The sequence below is a fragment of the Myotis nattereri genome (genome assembly GCF_964212035.1).
Source record: "Myotis nattereri genome assembly, chromosome: 4".
NCBI lineage: Eukaryota > Metazoa > Chordata > Mammalia > Chiroptera > Vespertilionidae > Myotis > Myotis nattereri.
In genome coordinates, this window is record NC_138079.1 from 8556446 (window position 1) to 8574194 (window position 17749).

General features: G+C 46.6%; 2 protein-coding genes across 2 annotated transcripts; one reads left to right on the forward strand and one right to left on the reverse strand.

The window, feature by feature from the left end:
• Positions 1–885: 885 nt before the first annotated feature.
• Positions 886–3905, reverse strand: RPL37 (ribosomal protein L37). Its single transcript, XM_081088776.1, has 4 exons — positions 3802–3905; positions 2980–3115; positions 2722–2806; positions 886–1001 (listed from the first exon to the last, which is right to left on the reverse strand). The coding sequence occupies exons 1-4, from the start codon at positions 3802–3804 to the stop codon at positions 932–934; spliced, it is 294 nt and encodes a 97-aa protein (XP_080944902.1). The 5' UTR covers positions 3805–3905; the 3' UTR covers positions 886–931.
• A 4490-nt stretch (positions 3906–8395) lies between these two features.
• Positions 8396–16340, forward strand: CARD6 (caspase recruitment domain family member 6; the record flags this gene model as incomplete). The annotated part of the gene is made up of 3 exons (XM_081089585.1): positions 8396–8678; positions 10294–10851; positions 13414–16340. 3 exons carry the CDS (start codon positions 8396–8398, stop codon positions 15759–15761), a joined length of 3189 nt encoding a protein of 1062 aa, XP_080945711.1. The 3' UTR covers positions 15762–16340.
• Between the last annotated feature and the right edge of the window lie 1409 nt (positions 16341–17749).

Genomic DNA, 17749 nt, shown 5'->3' on the forward strand with positions numbered 1-17749 from the left:
TATCAAAAATATCTGTTTTACCATGGCTGCAAATATCAAAAAATTTCTACATGTGACACGGCACCAGAGTTAAGTTAGGGTTTTTCAGAATGCTGACACACCAAGCTCAAAAGGTTCACCATCACTGCTCTAAACCCTACTGTATAAGATTGACAACCACTCCCCAAAGTCATTACCCTATAGCAGTGGTTCTCAACCTTGGCTGCACATTAGAATCACCTGGGAATCACACTCTAATTAATGTGCAGCCAAGGTTGAGAACCACTGCTCTATAGCAAATGAATGTTGCCAAAAGAAATTTGTTTTAATTTACTCTTAACATGTTAAATATCCATAAGCCACATAAACTGTATAACTTTACCTTACTATTTTTAAAAAAATGTATTTCTATTGATTTCAGAGAGGGAGAGATAGAACATCTATCATGAGTCTCATCGATTGGCTGCCTCCTGCACGCCCCACAGTGGGGATCCAGCCCAAAACCTACCCATGTGCCCTGACCAGTAATCCAACCATGACCTCCTGGTTCATAGGTCGATGCTCAACCACTGTGACAAGCCAGCCAGACCGCTTACTACATTCTTTTTATTCTTTGTATGTGCCCCGACCTGGAATTGAACCCAGGACCCTTCAGTCCACACGCTCTATCCACTGAGCCAATCCAGCTAGGGCTTACTATATTCTTTACATCTTCCAGTGTTGTCTGCTTGAAGGAACCTGGAATTCCACTTGGCTCTCTCATCCTCTTAAGCAGCATCGAAACCCAGCACAAAAGTTATCACTCCCATGCCACCACTGAACAAGTACATCTGATAGTAAGTTGTCCCACACCAAATATAGTTCGTTAACACTACAAGCCTATTAAAAATACCTTAGCACACAAGATATTTTTGAAAACCGAGATTTATTGCTCGACTAATCACTGAAATCCTTAAGATGAACTGGATGCGGCAACAGCTGCCCTCTTGGGTTTAGGAGTTGTTCCTTCACGGAATCCATGCCTGCACCAAGTTAAAAACAAGAACTGTTACCTCAGCAACGCCACACATACATCTTATTTTTTGCTAAAACAGATTTTAATGAGCTTATCTCAGTTATATGTTGAAATCAATATTGAATTCATATGTTCAGACATTTATTTGTACAGCATCACCGATAAGCTCCAACAGTTTATTTGTGTCCTTCTGCTTCCAGGTATCTATTTCAGGGATATAGGTAACTACACTTGAAAAGTAAACTCAACAATGTGCTAGGTCTGTGATGGCGAACCTATGACACTCATTTTTTTGGTTGATTTTTCTTTGTTAAATGGCATTTAAATATATAAAATAAATATCAAAAATATAAACCTTTGTTTTACTATAATTGCAAAGATCAAAAAATTTCTACATGTGACACGGCACCAGAGTTAAGTTAGGGTTTTTCAAAATGCTGACACGCCGAGCTCAAAAGGTTCGCCATCACTGCACTGGGTTGTGCTGAGCTCTGGACTAGTATTTCCCCACCACCTGTTAAGAGACCCAAGGTACTTGGGAAAGCGGATCCCTATGCTGAGGCAGAGGAAGTTTTAACCACCTTTCCTTAGTGAAGGAAGCGCAATGAGCACATTAAATGCAGGTATTTTCTAAACCGCTGGACAATGCTTCACATTCTAACTCCTTCACTATTCGCACCTCCTCTAAGGACAGTGCTGTTACTGCCTTGAAGACTGTGAATCGAGGCTCAGAAAGGGTCACGTCTGGTTCAGTTCGTGCTCTAAGCCCTGAATCGCGGGCCACCAGCAGACACTCAACAAGAAGTCCACTCCACTGTGCACAACAAACATCACCCCAGCACACGGACGGACACAGCTAAGGGCACTGCTTACAGAGCCCCTGCTTCCTGATCCTTTGAAATTAGGAAATGTGGAGCGGAGTGGGCAGAAAAGCCAAGGATTCTGCTAAAACCCTACATTGCACAGGGCAGCTGCGCATGTAAGGAATCACCTCAGTTGAGACTTTTGATCAGTTAAGGCTTAAACACCTACCATTACAATGCAGTTTATGAGTCTAGGCTGGGGCCGAAATCCCTGCATTTCTAACGAACTTTTAAAGCCTGACTTTCAGTAACAAGACTGAAGATTTCTCTCTGTACAACTGCAATAGCAACTGACAAGTTCTCTGCAGTGGACGTGCCCAAAGCCACAAAACCCCAGGCCGGACCCCAGACCTCACTCACACACCCACTGCCATGACGAGTCTGGGCAAGAATGTGAGAGGTAGCCATCACTAATAACTACCATCACATTTTGAGACTGTAGCTCAAATCACGCCCTAGACCAGTGGTCGGCAAACTCATTAGGCAACAGAGCCAAATATCAACAGTACAACGACGGAAATTTCTTTTGAGAGCCAAATTTTTTTAAACTTAAACTATATAGGTAGGTACATTGTTATTAACTTAGGGTACTCCTAAGGCTTAGGAAGAGCCACACTCAAGGGGCCAAAGAGCCGCATGTGGCTCGCGAGCCGCAGTTTGCCAACCACGGCCCTAGACATTTACAACTCACACTACAGTTCACCGAAAGATTAATAAAACCTGGATGTAATGGGTCCGAGGGCGACAGTGGCAGGAAACACCTTCCAACACCCCCTCCCCCCTCGTCGGGACAGCACCCCTATTTTACACCCCGACGTGAACGAGACGGGCCCCTCCACGCTCACACCGCCCACGAAGCTGTACCTGAACCTGCGGTACACGATTTTCAGGTGCCGCATGCGACCCGTCCCGGTGGTGTTCCGTCGCTTGGCCTTGGCACTCCAGTTATCTGCAACACAGACGCGGGTCAGGCGCCTGCGGGCTCCCCCCGGCCCCGGGCTCGCCATTGGCGTTCACCTTCGCCCAGCTCCAGGCCGCCCCGGCCCCCCCGCCCCCCGCCGGCCCCGGGCTCCAGGCCGCCCCGGCCCCCAGCCCCCCAGCCGGCCCCGGCCCCGCGCTCACACTTCCGCTTGCGCTTGGCGGGGTAGCCGCACTTGCCGCACGTGGACTTCTGCAGGTGGTAGGCCTTGGAGCCGCAGCGGCGGCACAGCGTGTGCGTCTTGTTGCGGCGCTTGCCGAACGAGGACGTCCCCTTCGTCTGCAAACAGAGGGGCAAACAACTCAGCCGCGGGTCGCGTCGGGCCCGGAAACGAGAGGAGACGGGCCCGCCCCCCGGGCTGGAGCCGCGGGGGGGTTCGGTTCTTTCCTGAAAGTCTCGATCAGAAACCACTACCCGACATGTCCCGGCTGGTGGGGAAAGGCAGTAACCGGACCAGAGATTCTGTCAATAAAAACCTTTAAACGGAAAAGAAGTCACCACCGGCCTTTCACGTCATCTCAAGCTTTCCGCAAGACGTGCTGTGTTTTGAATTCTGCTACATTGGGGGGGAGAGGGGGAGAAATAAGTCTGTTTTTCCTACCTACCCTCACCCCAGAGCCTTAGGGAGCCGGCCCGGCACCGCCGCCAACTAATCCCTTTGCTTACAGCGCCCAACACTGCGAACCAAGCTGCTGCTTCCTTCCCGCGGGCAGGGCGGTGCGGGAGCCCAAAGCTCGGATCGCAGCAACGGGCCTAAAGCGGCTCCGGTTCCACTACAGGCTCAGCACCGCAGGTACAGTGAGTGAGGCGACATTCTTCTGGGTCTTGAGGGCCACAGCGAGTTCCTTTCCTGTCCACCCGCTGCCCTTATCGCGGACCTTGCCAGGACCCCCACGGAGAGCGAGGAGCGAGGCGCGGGGGACGAGGATGGAAGGCGATTAGAACAGCCCTTGCAACCAACTCACCATCTTGCGGCTGCCGCCGAGACCAAAGAGGCCGGAAGAGCAGACACTTCCGCTATATCGCGCAGAGAAGCTTCCGCTCAGGAAAGTACTTCCGGCGGGCGCGGTGCGTCGTTCTCAAGTGTCCGTCGCCGCGGTGAGCTGGGTGGAAAGGAGGTTCCGGAGCCAGACGGGGCCAATAGGACCTATTTGTCAGGCGGGCCGGACCAGGACTGGGCTCTAGGTGCTGGTGCTCCTCCTTCTGCTCCTGCTCCTGGACCTGCTGCTGGACCTGCTCCTGGGCCTTCGCTGGATTTGTCAGAGTTGTGACCCCATCGCAGATTTCTGGCGGAGCTGCTGGGGAAGCTGGAGGGTGACGCCGGCCCTGCGGGGGTCCCCGCGCCGCGAATCCGCGCGGGGCGTGTGCAGGGGGCGCGGGTCGGACTGGGACCCCGACGCGGAGAAGCCGGGTCCCCCAGGTTGCTCCCCACTCGCCCCGTCGCTGAGCTGAGGTCGCTGCGTGGACCGAGACTCAGAATCGGAAAACCCAAGCAATTCGTGTGTTTTATAACTAGTACTTTAGAGGCACGATTTTGTTTCCGAATTGCATTGTGCCCAGGAATCATACCTGGGTTTTGTTTTGATTTTTTTTAAAGAAAAAAATGTGTTATTTATTTCACAGAGAGAAAGGGAGAGGGAGCGGAAAATAGAAACATCAATGAAGAGAGAGTCATGGATCAGCTCCCTCCTGCGCACCCCACATTGGGGATCGAGCCCGCACCCCGGGAACCCAACCAGGACCTCCCGGCTCATAGGTGGAGGCTCAGCCCCCGAGCCACGTGGGCGGGGGCCGCGCGTGGAGGCGGGAAGAAGCAGAGTCAGCACCAGCTTGGGGCCTGGAAGTCCGTACTGAAGAAACGCTTTCCAAATAGTTTATAACTTGGTGGTTCCCAGACCTCGATAAGCGTGAATCCAGTTGTAACCTCTTATCCAACAAAGCCCCAACCCTGGCAAAAAAACGGTACAACCGATCCAAACATTTAAAAATCACAGGGGAAAACGATCCCAACTGACCATAGAATGTGCCTTCTAAAGCAAACCAAGATGCCCTAACCGGTTTGGCTCAGTGGATAGAGCATCCGCCTGCGGACTCAAGGGTCCCAGGTTTGATTCGGGTCAAGGGCATGTACCTTGGTGCGGGCACATCCCCAGTGGGGGGTGTGCAGGAGGCAGCTGATCGTGTTTCTAACTCTATCCCTCTCCCTTCCTCTCTGTAAAAAATCAATAAAATATATAATAAATAAATAAAGCAAACCAAGAACCCTATACCTGCCCCATGTGTGAAATACCAGCAAGCGAGACTGACCACTAGCAGAACAAGATGAACCTAGGAATCAGGTTTAATTTTGAGGGTGAACAGTTGATGGGTGCCCATAGGCTCAGCCTAATCACCAGGGAGCGGGAGGCCACATGCTCACCTGACAAGATCAGGGAAGGCTGCATGGCAGTCTTGCAAACTCAAAGACCTGACGTAACCACAAAGGGTTGTCTGAAATGAAAACTAACTGAAAGCATTTATGGTGGGTAGTCATGTCCTAGGCCAGTATTTTCCCTGACAAGGGTAACTGAAGCTTCTGGTCTTTTTGCAGCTAAGATAACATATACCTATGCAATGTCAGGGTAACTTGTAACTTCCCTTTTTCCTGAGCCCTCAGGGCACAACCAAATCCACCTGGGTGCCAGGACAGAGACCATGAATTCCTTCATTGTTATTGTTATCTTGTTCATTGTTGACTGTTAACTATCCAGTACTCACCTGAGTACCAGAAGTATGTGTCTATTGTGGGAAACTGTTTATTGCCTTCACTATCTGATAAGCGTAGACAGAGAACCCCCCCTGCCAGCCCCCTGCCCCCCAAGGCTGGGTGCCTTTGAAGCCCTAGCAAAGGTCTGAGCTAGGTGCCGCCTCTGTTTGTCCAGACAGTGGTAGCTGAAGCAACTTCCCCATTTATTATTATGTAAATCCTTGCTGAAGGGCTAGTCTGCCTGTGGCAGGGGTCACCTGACTAAGGGCTACGCTATGGGTGCATCCCAGATCAATAAAAGCTTGGTGAGGCCTGAGCAAGGGTGGAAATCCTTCCCCTTGAGTTTGACTTGCCCGCCTAGTCCCCCAATATTTCCAATTACCTTTTGTCTTTTCATTTTCATTTGTGTGCGGCTCTGCTTCCAGTTCCTGAACTCTGACCCACGTGGGACGGGGAAGGAAACACTCAACAGTCTATCATTTTACTTATTTTTAAAAATATACTTTTATTGATTTCAGAGAGGAAGAGGGAGTGAGAGAGATAGAAACATCAATGATGAGAATCATTGATCAGCTGCCTCCTGCATACCCCTTACTGGGGGTGAGCCCGAAACCTGGGTATGTGCCCTTGGCTGGAATCGAACCCGGAACCCTTCAGTCCAGCAGGCTGACAGGCCGACGTTCTATTTACTGAGCCAAGCCAGCTAGGACTATCGTTTCACTTTTTATCCAATCCCAGAATTTCTCCCCTCTTTCCCGCCTTTGCTTTCTCCCACCTCTGTAATCTATCACCAGTGGATTTCATGTAACCTACTTATGCCTCCTCTTTTGATTGTAGTGTATAAAACAAGGTGAAAAACTGCCTTCTCCAGAGCATTATCCCAATACATTGAGAATCTGCTTCCAGGCAATTATCGACAGTTTCGCTCAAATAAACTCACAAGAATTACGTACAGGTTTGAATGTTTTTATGTTAACATAACTACCAGGCTCTTTTCTAGGTGCTGGGGAAAAAAGCAAAGAGAAACATTTTACTAAAAAGTTACATGCTTGGGCATGACCACGCACCTTGACCTGCCTAGTTAGGAATTTAGGATCAGATAACCGTGTGAGGTTTTCAGGTTCTTATGAACTGCAACACTGTAAATAAAGACCAACTAAATTGTTTTTTTGTCTTTTTAAAATATATTTTATTGATTTTTTACAGAGAGGAAGGGAGAGGGATAGAGAATTAGAAACATCAATGAGAGAGAAACATCAATCAGCTGCCTCCTACACACCCCCCACTGGGGATATGCCCACAACCAAGGCACATACCCTTGACCTACACACCCCCCACTGGGGATATACCCACAACCAAGGCACATACCCTTGACCGGAATCGAACCCGGGACTCCTCAGTCCGCAGGCTGACGCTCTATCCACTGAGCCAAACCCGCCAGGGCCCAACTAAATTGTTTTTAAAAATCAAAGTCTGCTAATAAAAACAAACAAAAAAATAATATATAGTAACTTTTAAAGTAGAAAGTTTGACCCCCTCTGTAATCACACACCAGTGGTACAATTGGGTATCTTTTGTAGCTGTGTTCTTTTAAATCTCTATATACACATATGTACACTATACACATTAATTTTTAAACAAAAATGGGATCTATAACTTGTTTTCTGTAACAATATATCCTGGGTATCACTACTTGTCAATATGTACAGATTTACTTAATCTTTTTAACCACTTTTTGGTGTTTCATTGTTAATGTATCAACATGTATTCCACAATTTATGGAAATTTTGGTTATTTTGATAAACTTTGGTTATTCTTAATTTTCTGTTATAAAAAGTTTTGTAATGAAGACATTGTACATACATTTTTGGGGCATTGGTCTGAAACAACTCCTCTCTGAAATTAGTGAAAATATATATTTTTTAAAAAAGAGAGAGAGAGAGACTTCTCAGAGGATTTGACCCTGGGGCCTGGTCATGCTTAGACTGAGTCAAGTGATTGAAAGAGCAGATAAACAACCCACCCGAAGGCAGGGGCTGGGAGGGCTCCGGGCTGGATTCTCCCACTGCCTTGCCTTTTTTGTATCTGCTCCTCCAACAATAGGCAGCGTTGACGTATTTAACCTTTGCCAAATAGGATTAATCTTTCCCTTTTTAAAAAACCATTTTTCTTTCTTGAGATTTTATGGCTTGTTCTGAGGATAAGTACACAGACATTTCAATTTGATCCTCTAAAAAATATTTTTAAAAACATGTTTATTGATTTCAGAGAGAGGAAAGGAGAAGGGGGAGAGAGAGAAACATCTATGATGAGAGAGAATCAGTGATTGTCTGCCACCTGCACGTGGACTCCGAAGGACCAAGGGCCTTGGGAAGCCACCCTGCGGGGGGAGCAGTGTGTGTTCCAGTCCGGAATTTCGGTATCAATATTAATCAGACTCGTCTTCCTTCTCTCCTGCTTCCTCCGAGGCTGGACTCTACTCACCCTTTTGGTTTCTCTTTTTCCTGCCGTGAGGTAGTTAGTGGTTAGCCAATTCAGCCTGCTTTCCCTCTGCTTTGCTTTGCCCTTTGTTTGCACTTCCTTGTCTGCAGATCAGCCTTTCCTGCCACATTTTTGGCCCGGTTTCCTCGCAGGAGCAGGTTTAGTGACAACCTCGCCGACCTCCTCTGAGGCAGCTCCTCCACCGCCCGCCCTCGGGAGCTGACCTTCCCCTGGAGCATGTGGCAACAATTTGCTGCTGGGTCCCGCCTCAATTTGTTAATCCATTGGAAGGGTTTGGTAATCCAGTTCCTGCTCTAGAGAAAGCTAGAGCCATGGCCACCGGGAGTGCTCCCTCCGAGATTATAGAAAGAGAGCGAAAGAAGTTACTGGAAATCCTCCAGCAAGACCTGGACTCGATCCTGGACTCACTAACCTCTCGGAGGCTGATTTCTGAGGACGAGTATGAGGCACTGGAGGACATCCCAGACCCGCTGAAGAAAAGTCGGAAGCTGTTGATCTTGGTGCAGAAGAAGGGAGAAGACAGTTGTCAGCATTTCCTCAAATGTTTATTTAGTACTTTTCCAGAGTCAGCAACCACTTGGGGCTTAAGGCACGGTAAGTTGAATTTCTACACATTTTTTTGGTTGGGGGTGGGGGGTGGGGGGTAGGGGAATGAAAGAAATGAGGCAAATTTCCTGGAAAAAGAAAAGAAAAAAAGAAACTGATCATCTTTTATTTTTATTTGTCTTTCTACCAGAGATAATTTTTCACTGAAATATGATAAAGAGGAAGTGGCCAGCAGTTAAAAAGCAGGGAATAATGTATTTTATCAGTTTAGGGGATTGATAATGTTTTCTTTAAACTGTGTCCAAAATCAGCAATGGTTTTAGTGCCGGTATAGACTCCTCATTATTATGATAGACATCCCCAAATATTTACAGCTGGACAGAGATGACAGGGGTCATATCAGGGATTTCTTTGCCTAGTAAGTGAATTCCTGAATATAAGCAATCCCCAAACCACAGCCTGCATTGTTCACCTCGTGTAACCATTTGGGAAATAATCCCCTTGCATGGTGGGTCAGTCACTTCCTTTTCTGGGGAACCCTCTGAAGTAATTCCAATCCTAATTTTCCAATGTACAGAGATAATCAGGCAAACGAGGGAGCAATCCTTCCGGAATGGATTGGTAAGCAATTTTGTAGGTTACCGCCAGGGGCTAGTGTAGCTCCTTTTATGGGAACCTAAGGCTATTGAAGATTACTTTAAGAGGTGTTACAGAGGTGCAGTCTCAGGGAAAAGGTTTATGTGAATGGTCCCTAATGTGGGACAAGACCCGTTCGCTTAAAGCAGAGGTCCTCAAACGATGGCCCACGGGCCACATGCAAATACAAATATTGTATTTGTTCCCATTTTGTTTTTTTACTTCAAAATAAGATATGTGCAGTGTGCATAGGAATTTGTTCATGGTTTTTTTTTAAACTATAGTCCGGCCCTCCAACGGTCTGAGGGACAGTGAACTGGCCCCCTGTTTAAAAAGTTTGAGGACCCCTGGCTTAAAGAAATGGGTCTTACTATTTATTTCTAGGATTTACTATTCCAAATTAGAGCTCTTTGCTTCCTGACTAGAAATGATTAGGACCAGACTTCATTACCAACGGCCCTAGGAGTTCGGAGCTGGTTTGGGGTCACAGTAAATCCACAAGTTAGCACTGTTCATAAGGTTCACATTTTGTTCTGTTCGTTTGACACTTGAGTTTTATGTGAAAGACTTGGAATTTTTTTATTATTATTATTGATTTTTTACAGAGAGGAAGGGAGAGGGATAGAGTTAGAGACATCGATGAGAGAGAAACATCGATCAGCTGCCTCCTGCACACCCCCTACTGGGGATGTGCCCACAACCAAGGTACATGCCCTTGACCAGAATCGAACTTGGGACCCTTGAGTCCGCAGGCCAATGCTCTATCCACTAGCCCAACCGGTTAGGGCAAGACTTGGAATTTTGAGCAAGGCAGGAGTGCGTTCTGACCTTTTTCCAGTGGGAAAGGCAGGTTCTGACGGTTGAATTATTGCCATTTGTGTTGGAAGGGGTAGGTATTCCTATCCTCCAGTGACATAAAGAAGAGAGATAATGGTTCGAGGTCTCAGAAACACAAGTAAATAAAAAATTTTTTTTTTTGAACTTGGAAAACAAAGTGAAAAACCCCATAACTTTCTTGTTCTTTCAGAATCTTTAAAACATGAACATACAGAATCTCCTCAATCTACAGGGGTAAGCAAGAATTCGGAAGATCCATTTTCCCCGGGAAAGAAACAGCCTGAGAGTCCTGAGATCACCGTGTCCTTTAAAGAGAAAGAGCACCGGGATGTGGAAACCTCTGAGATGTTCAGGGACAAAGAAAGCAGTGATGGCGAAATGGCGTGGTCCTCACGGGAAAACGAGAAGGCGTACGACCCGCCAGCCACCACGATGCCGCATTCAGTAGAGAATGTTGAGTCTGAAGTTTCAGGAACTCCTGACTATTCACAGGACCAACAGAGGTACGATGAGCCCGATGATTCTTTATACTTAGGAGAAGAGGAATATCTAGAGTCGGCTGTATTCTCTGAAGATGCAGAAAGCACCGTAGAAGGAGAAGATCATGACGACCCAGAGTACCTTGTCTACGGTGGGGAAGAGGACCCTGTGTATTCAGAAACCGCAGAGTTCTCTGGTGACGAGGAGAGTTATGGTGATTCCGAACCCGGCATGCTGCTGGAGGAAGAGGAGGAGGAAAGTATGGAAGGTATGAAGTGACACGTGATCGTTAGGCAACAGCATATTTTTAGGTTGCCGTCACATAATGGAGAGACAGGATGATGGAGGGCACCAGACGTCAGCCGAAGAGCAGCCTCTCAGAAATTTCTTGTGCCTCTCTAGCCTGGACTGTCCTCAGAGGTGGCGTTGACAGGGAGGGAGACCCAGCACCTAGGAAATGCTGGACAGGATAAGCCAAAGTGAATATGGAGTGCAGGTGTAGGTTTCTGCTCTCACCTCTGTCACACATATAAGAGTTGCTAGACACTCATTTTATTGTATTTATTTTTTATTGTTTTAAATATATTTTTTTATTGATTTCAGAGAGGGAGAGGGAGAGAGAGAGAGAGAAACATCAATGATGAGAGAAAATCACTGATCTGCTACCTCCTGCATGCCCCCTACTGGGGATCGAGCCCACAACCCGGGCATGTGCCCTTGACCAGAACTGAACCTGGAACCCTTCAATCTGTAGGCTGATGCTCTATCCACTGAGCCAAACCGGCTAGGGCTGCTACACACTCATTTTAGGTGTTATCTTCTATTCCTTAAATTAAGTCTCTTTGGTCATTTTCGTGCCAATGGGCTATGGCAGTGGTTCTCAACCTCTGGCCCTTTAAATACAGTTCCACATGTTGTGACCCCAACCATAAAATTATTTTCGTTGCTACTTCATAACTGTAATTTTGCTACTGTTATGAATCATAATGTAAATATCTGATATGCAGGATGGTCTTAGGCGACCCATGTGAAAGGGTCGTTCGACCGCCAAAGGGGTCGTGACCCACAGGTTGAGTACCACTGGGCTATGGTGATTATGGGCCTAATTATTGAAGTGAAAACAGGAGAGGAGTTTGTGATGAATGGATAAAATCGCAAAATACTGTTACGTGGCTTGATCCAGTCCATATATTGCCATCTTGGGAAACTATACTGGCATCTTCAATTAGAATATTTTTCTATGAGTCTGTTTCTATTTTGTTTGTCAGTTTGTTCATTAGATTCCACATATAAGTGAAATCATATGGTATTTGTCTTTTGCTGACTGGCTTATTTCACTTTGGGTCCAACCACAAAAGGTAAGATTTCCTCCTTTTTTTTTTTATGGCCAAGAACTATTACATTGTGTAAATGTGCCACAGCTTTTTGAAATTTCAAAATATGACAAGTGCTTTATTTGGGGAGATCTTGCCTAAGAAAATAAACATCACCAAGTTCTGAGTAGAGAAGGGAAAGATGACTACCATCTCCCATTCCGTCCAAATCCTGGGGGATTCGGAATCCAGTTTTGGGTGGGGAAAGAGTTCTTTCCTCCTCTCCACGCCCGGTATCCGCCTGCCAGGGCTGCCCTCAGGAGGTACCACAAATTGGGTAGCTTAGACAATAAACAACAGAAATGTATTGTCTCAACAGTTTGGAGGCTAGAAGTCTGAAATCAAGGTGTCTACAGCATTGGTTCCTTCTAAAGGCTGCAGAGAAAACCTGTTTCTAGCTTTGCTGGCTTGCTGGAAATCTTTGGCAACTTTCAGGCAACCCAAGGATTTTTTAGAGTTACTTTTGTTAATTCTTAAAATGTATACTTTTCTCTCACTTCTATTGTTTATTCTAAGGGTTTGTTTGTTTTTTTTTGGTACCAGGTTCAAGAAGTTTATGCTAATTTGCCATTAATCAGGAGCAATAAATGCTGTCAGATCTTCTTTCTCTACTAAGCACTGTCTCTCTATCCTCTCTCTATTCCCAAGAAGTAGCTAGAAGGTACATCAGGAAATGGGAGACCAGGAGAAATTAGGTGCAACATGGACATTTGGAGAAAAGCTAAATGGCAATGGCCTCTTCCTTTTCTCCAAACTTTAGCAAGAGATGCACTTGAGAAAGGAATCGATATCAGAGAATTCCTCCTATATGTGTATAATGAAACATTAACAAGGTTTTGATTTTCTGCCTATAAACATTAGCCAAAAAATTTCCAGACCATGAAATACAATGGATTAGCTAAAATGAATTAAGTAGATCTCTATAAATACTGACTGGGGAGAATTAGTAAGGAATACCATTAAATTAAAACAGGTTGAAGAATCATTTGTTTAGTACCTTATCATTTATGTTAAAATAAGCTAGCATCCATTAAACCAAACTATGTATTTCTTTTTTTTTTTTTATGTGAGAGTATGTATTTATTTCTTCAGTTAAAGCCTTCAGAAATACATAATAAGTTTTAACCAGGGGATTTGTAATTACTTAAAAAAAGAGAGAGAGAAAAAAACATAATGTTTGCTCACAACATTTAATATCATTTCACACTTTCCAAATCCTATAAATTTTAAAGTATAAATACTACATCAAACTATGTATTTCTATATATCCACGCAGGCTTATGAACTCGCATAGGAAAAGGGTGGGAAGCAAACATAGGGATATCTCTTAGAAGGAAAGAAAATTGGCATGGTCGTTTCATCTTTTTACAGTGAAAATGGCAATTACTTAGTTTTAAAAGTCAGTGAGGGACTTTAAATTTGAAAGTGGCATTCACGGAGTGTCTTCTTTCCCACAGAAAGAAAAAAGGTGTTTAAAGATGTCCTGTCCTGTTTGAACTTGGATAGGAGCAGAAAGCTTCTGCCGGATGTTGTTAAACAGTTCTCCTTAGATCGAGGATGTAAGTGGACACCGGAGACGCCGGGAGACCTGGCCTGGAATTTCCTGATGAAAGTTCAAGCCCTGGATGTGACGGCCAGGGATTCAATCCTTAGACACGAGGTTCGGCGTGAGGAAAGCCAAGGGGAGTCGCCAGGCGGAGTACAGAATCTGGAAATGAGGGACACCCCAGCCCTGCACCCCCTGGATGTGGTCTGTGCCTCGCTGCTGTGTGCCGACAGCTCCCTGCAGCGCGCAGTCATGGCAAGCATGTACCGATGCCGGTTTGCTCTGCCTCTGCTCCTGCCGGATGCGGAGAACAACAGAAGCATCTTGATGCTGGGGGCCATGAAAGGCCTTGTGAAGGAGCAGCCGTGTTCAGGAGGGCCGGCGGGGGAAACCGAAAGGTCTCTGACTCTCGCAAAGATGCCCGTCCTCTCTTTTGTGCGTCTAGGAGACTGTAGCTTCTCCAAGTCCAGAATCCTCAACACGCTGCTCAGCCCTGCCCAAGCCAAGCCGCACAAAGTCTTCCTCCATCACGATTTGCCTGTCCCGGTGCTTCCCCGGCAGATCTCGGATGGCCTGGTGGAAATAGCGTGGTGCTGTCCGGACAGTGACAGTCTAAGGGGAAACCCTCCCTTTTTCCAGGAGCCCGTTGCTGTGGCCAACCTTCATGGAGATCTAGAAAGTTTTTGGACACAATTTGGTTTCTTGATGGAGGTTTCCTCAGCTGTGTTTTTCTTCACGGACTGCCTCGGTGAAAAGGAATGGGACCTGCTCATGTTTTTAGGAGAAGATGCCATTGAAAGATGCTACTTTATCCTCAGCCCCCAGGCCAGGGAGAGTGAAGAGGCTCAGATTTTCCAGAGGCTTCTGAACTTGAAGCCATCCCAGCTACTGTTCTGGGAGGAGGAGGAAGCTGGGGAGAAAGGGAGGAACCTGAAGGGCCTCCGAGCTGCCCTCCAAGAAGTGACGTCCTCATCACTCAGACGTGTGTCTGTGGAGGACATGGCCTCCCTGGCCAGGGAGTTGGGGATCCAGGTAGACCAAGACTTTGAGGACGTTCAAGGAATTCAGGTTTCCCCTGGTGAACACTTGGCTGGAACAGCTGAAGGTGAGAGGCCTCAAAGACACAGTCAGCCGGAGAGCTCATCTGAACGCCCCGCTGAGGAGCCTGTGAAAGAGCCGGGAGCTGAAGGCGAGGTCACCCAGGCCCTTCAGAATTTCCACCTCACCCCAGTATTCATGCCTTACGTGCACAGCCTCTGTCCGTTCCCGGTCGGAGTTGGAGGCCACTTTAACCGTGCTCCTGTGAGAGCCCCTCGGGTGACGGGCTTCCACCTTGGGTCAGAGCAGAAGTCTAAGTGGTTCCGTCCTCCACCCTTTCATCATTCAAGAGGCCATGGTCAAGGTAGAAGTTTTGGGGTTCAGTACTTCCAACCCCAGAGATTTTGTTCAGTTGAAAGTTTTATGAAATTTTCAAGACCTGCTCGGGGCCGTCCCATGGATGGACCATTTGGGAGACCACCAAGGCCCATTTGGCGGCATGTGAAGACCTGGCTTGGCAGACCACAGACAACGGGAGCATGTGCAAGGTCTGCCGTGGTGGTCTCCCCAGTAGGTCACTTCCACTCACAGCCAGCAGGACCAGCTGGGAGGCCACCGCCTCGGCAAGCCCACACCCGGGGAGCACAGCCGCCTGAGGCAACTGAAAAACTGGCGAGAGCATCATCCCACACGGTGACTCCTCACCCTCGAAACTTTCAGCCGGCAGGAGTCATACACAGACCCCCAAGACCCGCTTTTCAGCAGGGATTCAGGCTAAAGACACCAGGTGGGCCTTCAAATCCAGCTGGCCAAATGGGATCCCATCCTATGTCCAACAACAGATTTGTACCCAACTCTCTGTTCCGTCAGCCCACACCATCCCAGAGCAAACATTCCCAGCCCAAACCCTTCCAACCCGTGGCGTCTCAACCCAAACCCACTCAAACAAAACCCACTCATCCCCAGCCCTCCCCAGCTAGATGCTCTCCATCCAAACCCACTCATCCCCAGCCCTCCCAACCTAGATGCTCTTCATCCAAACCCACTCATCCCCAGCCCTCCCCAGCTAGGAGCTCTCCATCCAAACCCGCTCAGCCTAAGCCCTCCCAGCCTAGGCCTTCTCAGCCCAGACCTACTCAATCCAAGTCATCAGGAGCCAGTGCTTCACAGGCTAGGGCATCCTACTCCAGAGCAGGGCCCAAGAGGGGAGGGAAGCATTAAAGTGCTTACTCCAGAGACCTATGAAATGTATCCTTTACCCAGGCCATTCTGATCACAGAATAGTAACCTAAAGAAGCGTGGCAGTGATGGTAAGAGACCACTGCCATTAGCATGACAGAAAAGGAGATATGCACAGCCTAATTGTTATTAAACCATAAGAATTGTGTCCCTAAGAAAGGGAAAATATGAAAAGAATCAAGAATAGTATAAAGCAGTAAATAAATTGAATCCAGCCTTGAGTTTTAGGTAATAGATAACCTGAATCCAGGGAATGTGTTTATGAGGCAGCCCCACTTGGGGAAGAATGAGGTTGGAGTCTCCAGTTGCAAAGAGATCATAAACTAGGGCTCGGGTTGCCTCAGTGTTGCAAATAAAATTGCCTTAGATGTTGGCTGCTCCAGGGGTGTCTTGGTCAAAATTTTTGTTTTAATATCAGGCACTAACCAGGTAGCCCTATTTGTTTAGGATAATCAATTTGCTTGTGGTAACAGCCCCAATTTGCTTAGACGATAAAACTCTCATTTGACCCTTATATATAGAAATAATGAACTATCAACCAATAAAATTATTTTTCATTAACTTTAATAGCGACCTGTGTATGTTTCATTATTTTAAATATTTGTAATAGGCAAGATAATTAGGCTTAATCTTAGAGGATCTGATATACTAACCTCATGATTTCAGCTTAAAATGTATACTTAAGTTTGTTTTTTGTTTGTTTGTTTTTTGTTAATCCTCACCCAAGGATATTTTTCCATTGATTTTTAGAGAGAGTGGAAGGGAGAGGGAGAGACAGAGAGAGACATCGATGTGAGAGACACATCAATTGATTGCCGGGGGACCTGCAACCAAGGTACATGCCCTTGACTGAAATCGAACCCGGGACCCTTCAGTCTGTGGGCCGACGCTCTATCCACAGAGCCAAACCGGCTAGGGCTATACTTAAGTTTTTAATGTTAGAGTTGTTATTATTATTATTTTTTATTGATTTCAAATGTATTCAGAGGTCAGCTATTTTTGTTTGTAGAAGATGGAGACAAACATACATGGTTAAACTTCACAAGTAATTTAGCAGCCACCTTTGGCCATTAATTTCAAACTCTTCCAATGACAGTTTCTGAGATTAATGTTAATAGAGGTGTTGGGTATAAAAGCATTTCCATTGCTGGTGGGAGCATAAGCTAGTACAGTCCTTTGGGAAGGCAATTTGCTTTATAAAAATAAAGCAAAATAAAATACCTGTAACTTTTGGCCCAGTAAATTTATTTTATGAATTCATTCTACATATGTTCCTGTTAATGTATGCAAAGATGTATATGTGTAAAAATATACAATCTTTTTTTTTTTTTAAAGAGAACATTTATTGGGTAAGTTACAGAGGTAGAAAAAGTAATTCCTCAAAGAATGGGCTTAGGAAACAAGTTCTAGAGGTAAAGGAAGGGCCCTTGGAAGCTAATGGTCACGTGCCTGGTCTGGGGAGAGTCGTGGTGGCGGGGAGGGGGCGACAGGGGTGTGAAGGGGAAGGGAAAAGGAAAGGCACAGACCTGCTCCCAGGAGCGGGAGTGTGCTGGGTCCTCCATCCTAAGGGTTTTCAGGGCAGAGGTTTTATGGAAGGTCCCAGGGAAAGATCTCAATAGAATATTCAGCAGTTTTCCAGGTGTGTCCTCTCAGGGTTGTGGCCTCCACTGATCGATTGGCCGGCACCAGGGCAGGTCATTATTCCATGTTGCTAGTCCTAAGGCTGATTTTGTCGCTTATCTGGGCCTGGAGCTGAAGTACAACACTGATCCCCATGGTGGCCAGTCACAGGGAGGATGGACTCAGTCCGCTCAGTCAGGTGACTCCACTCCATGGGGACATCCTGCCATCTGCATGTCACCTGGGCCGTACAGTTTTACCCCGTGTCCTTGAGGAGTTGGAAGCGGCTGGGCAGTCAGGATGGGACTACGGGAGAAGAATGTGAAAGAAGTGCAGCTGGACACTGGGTG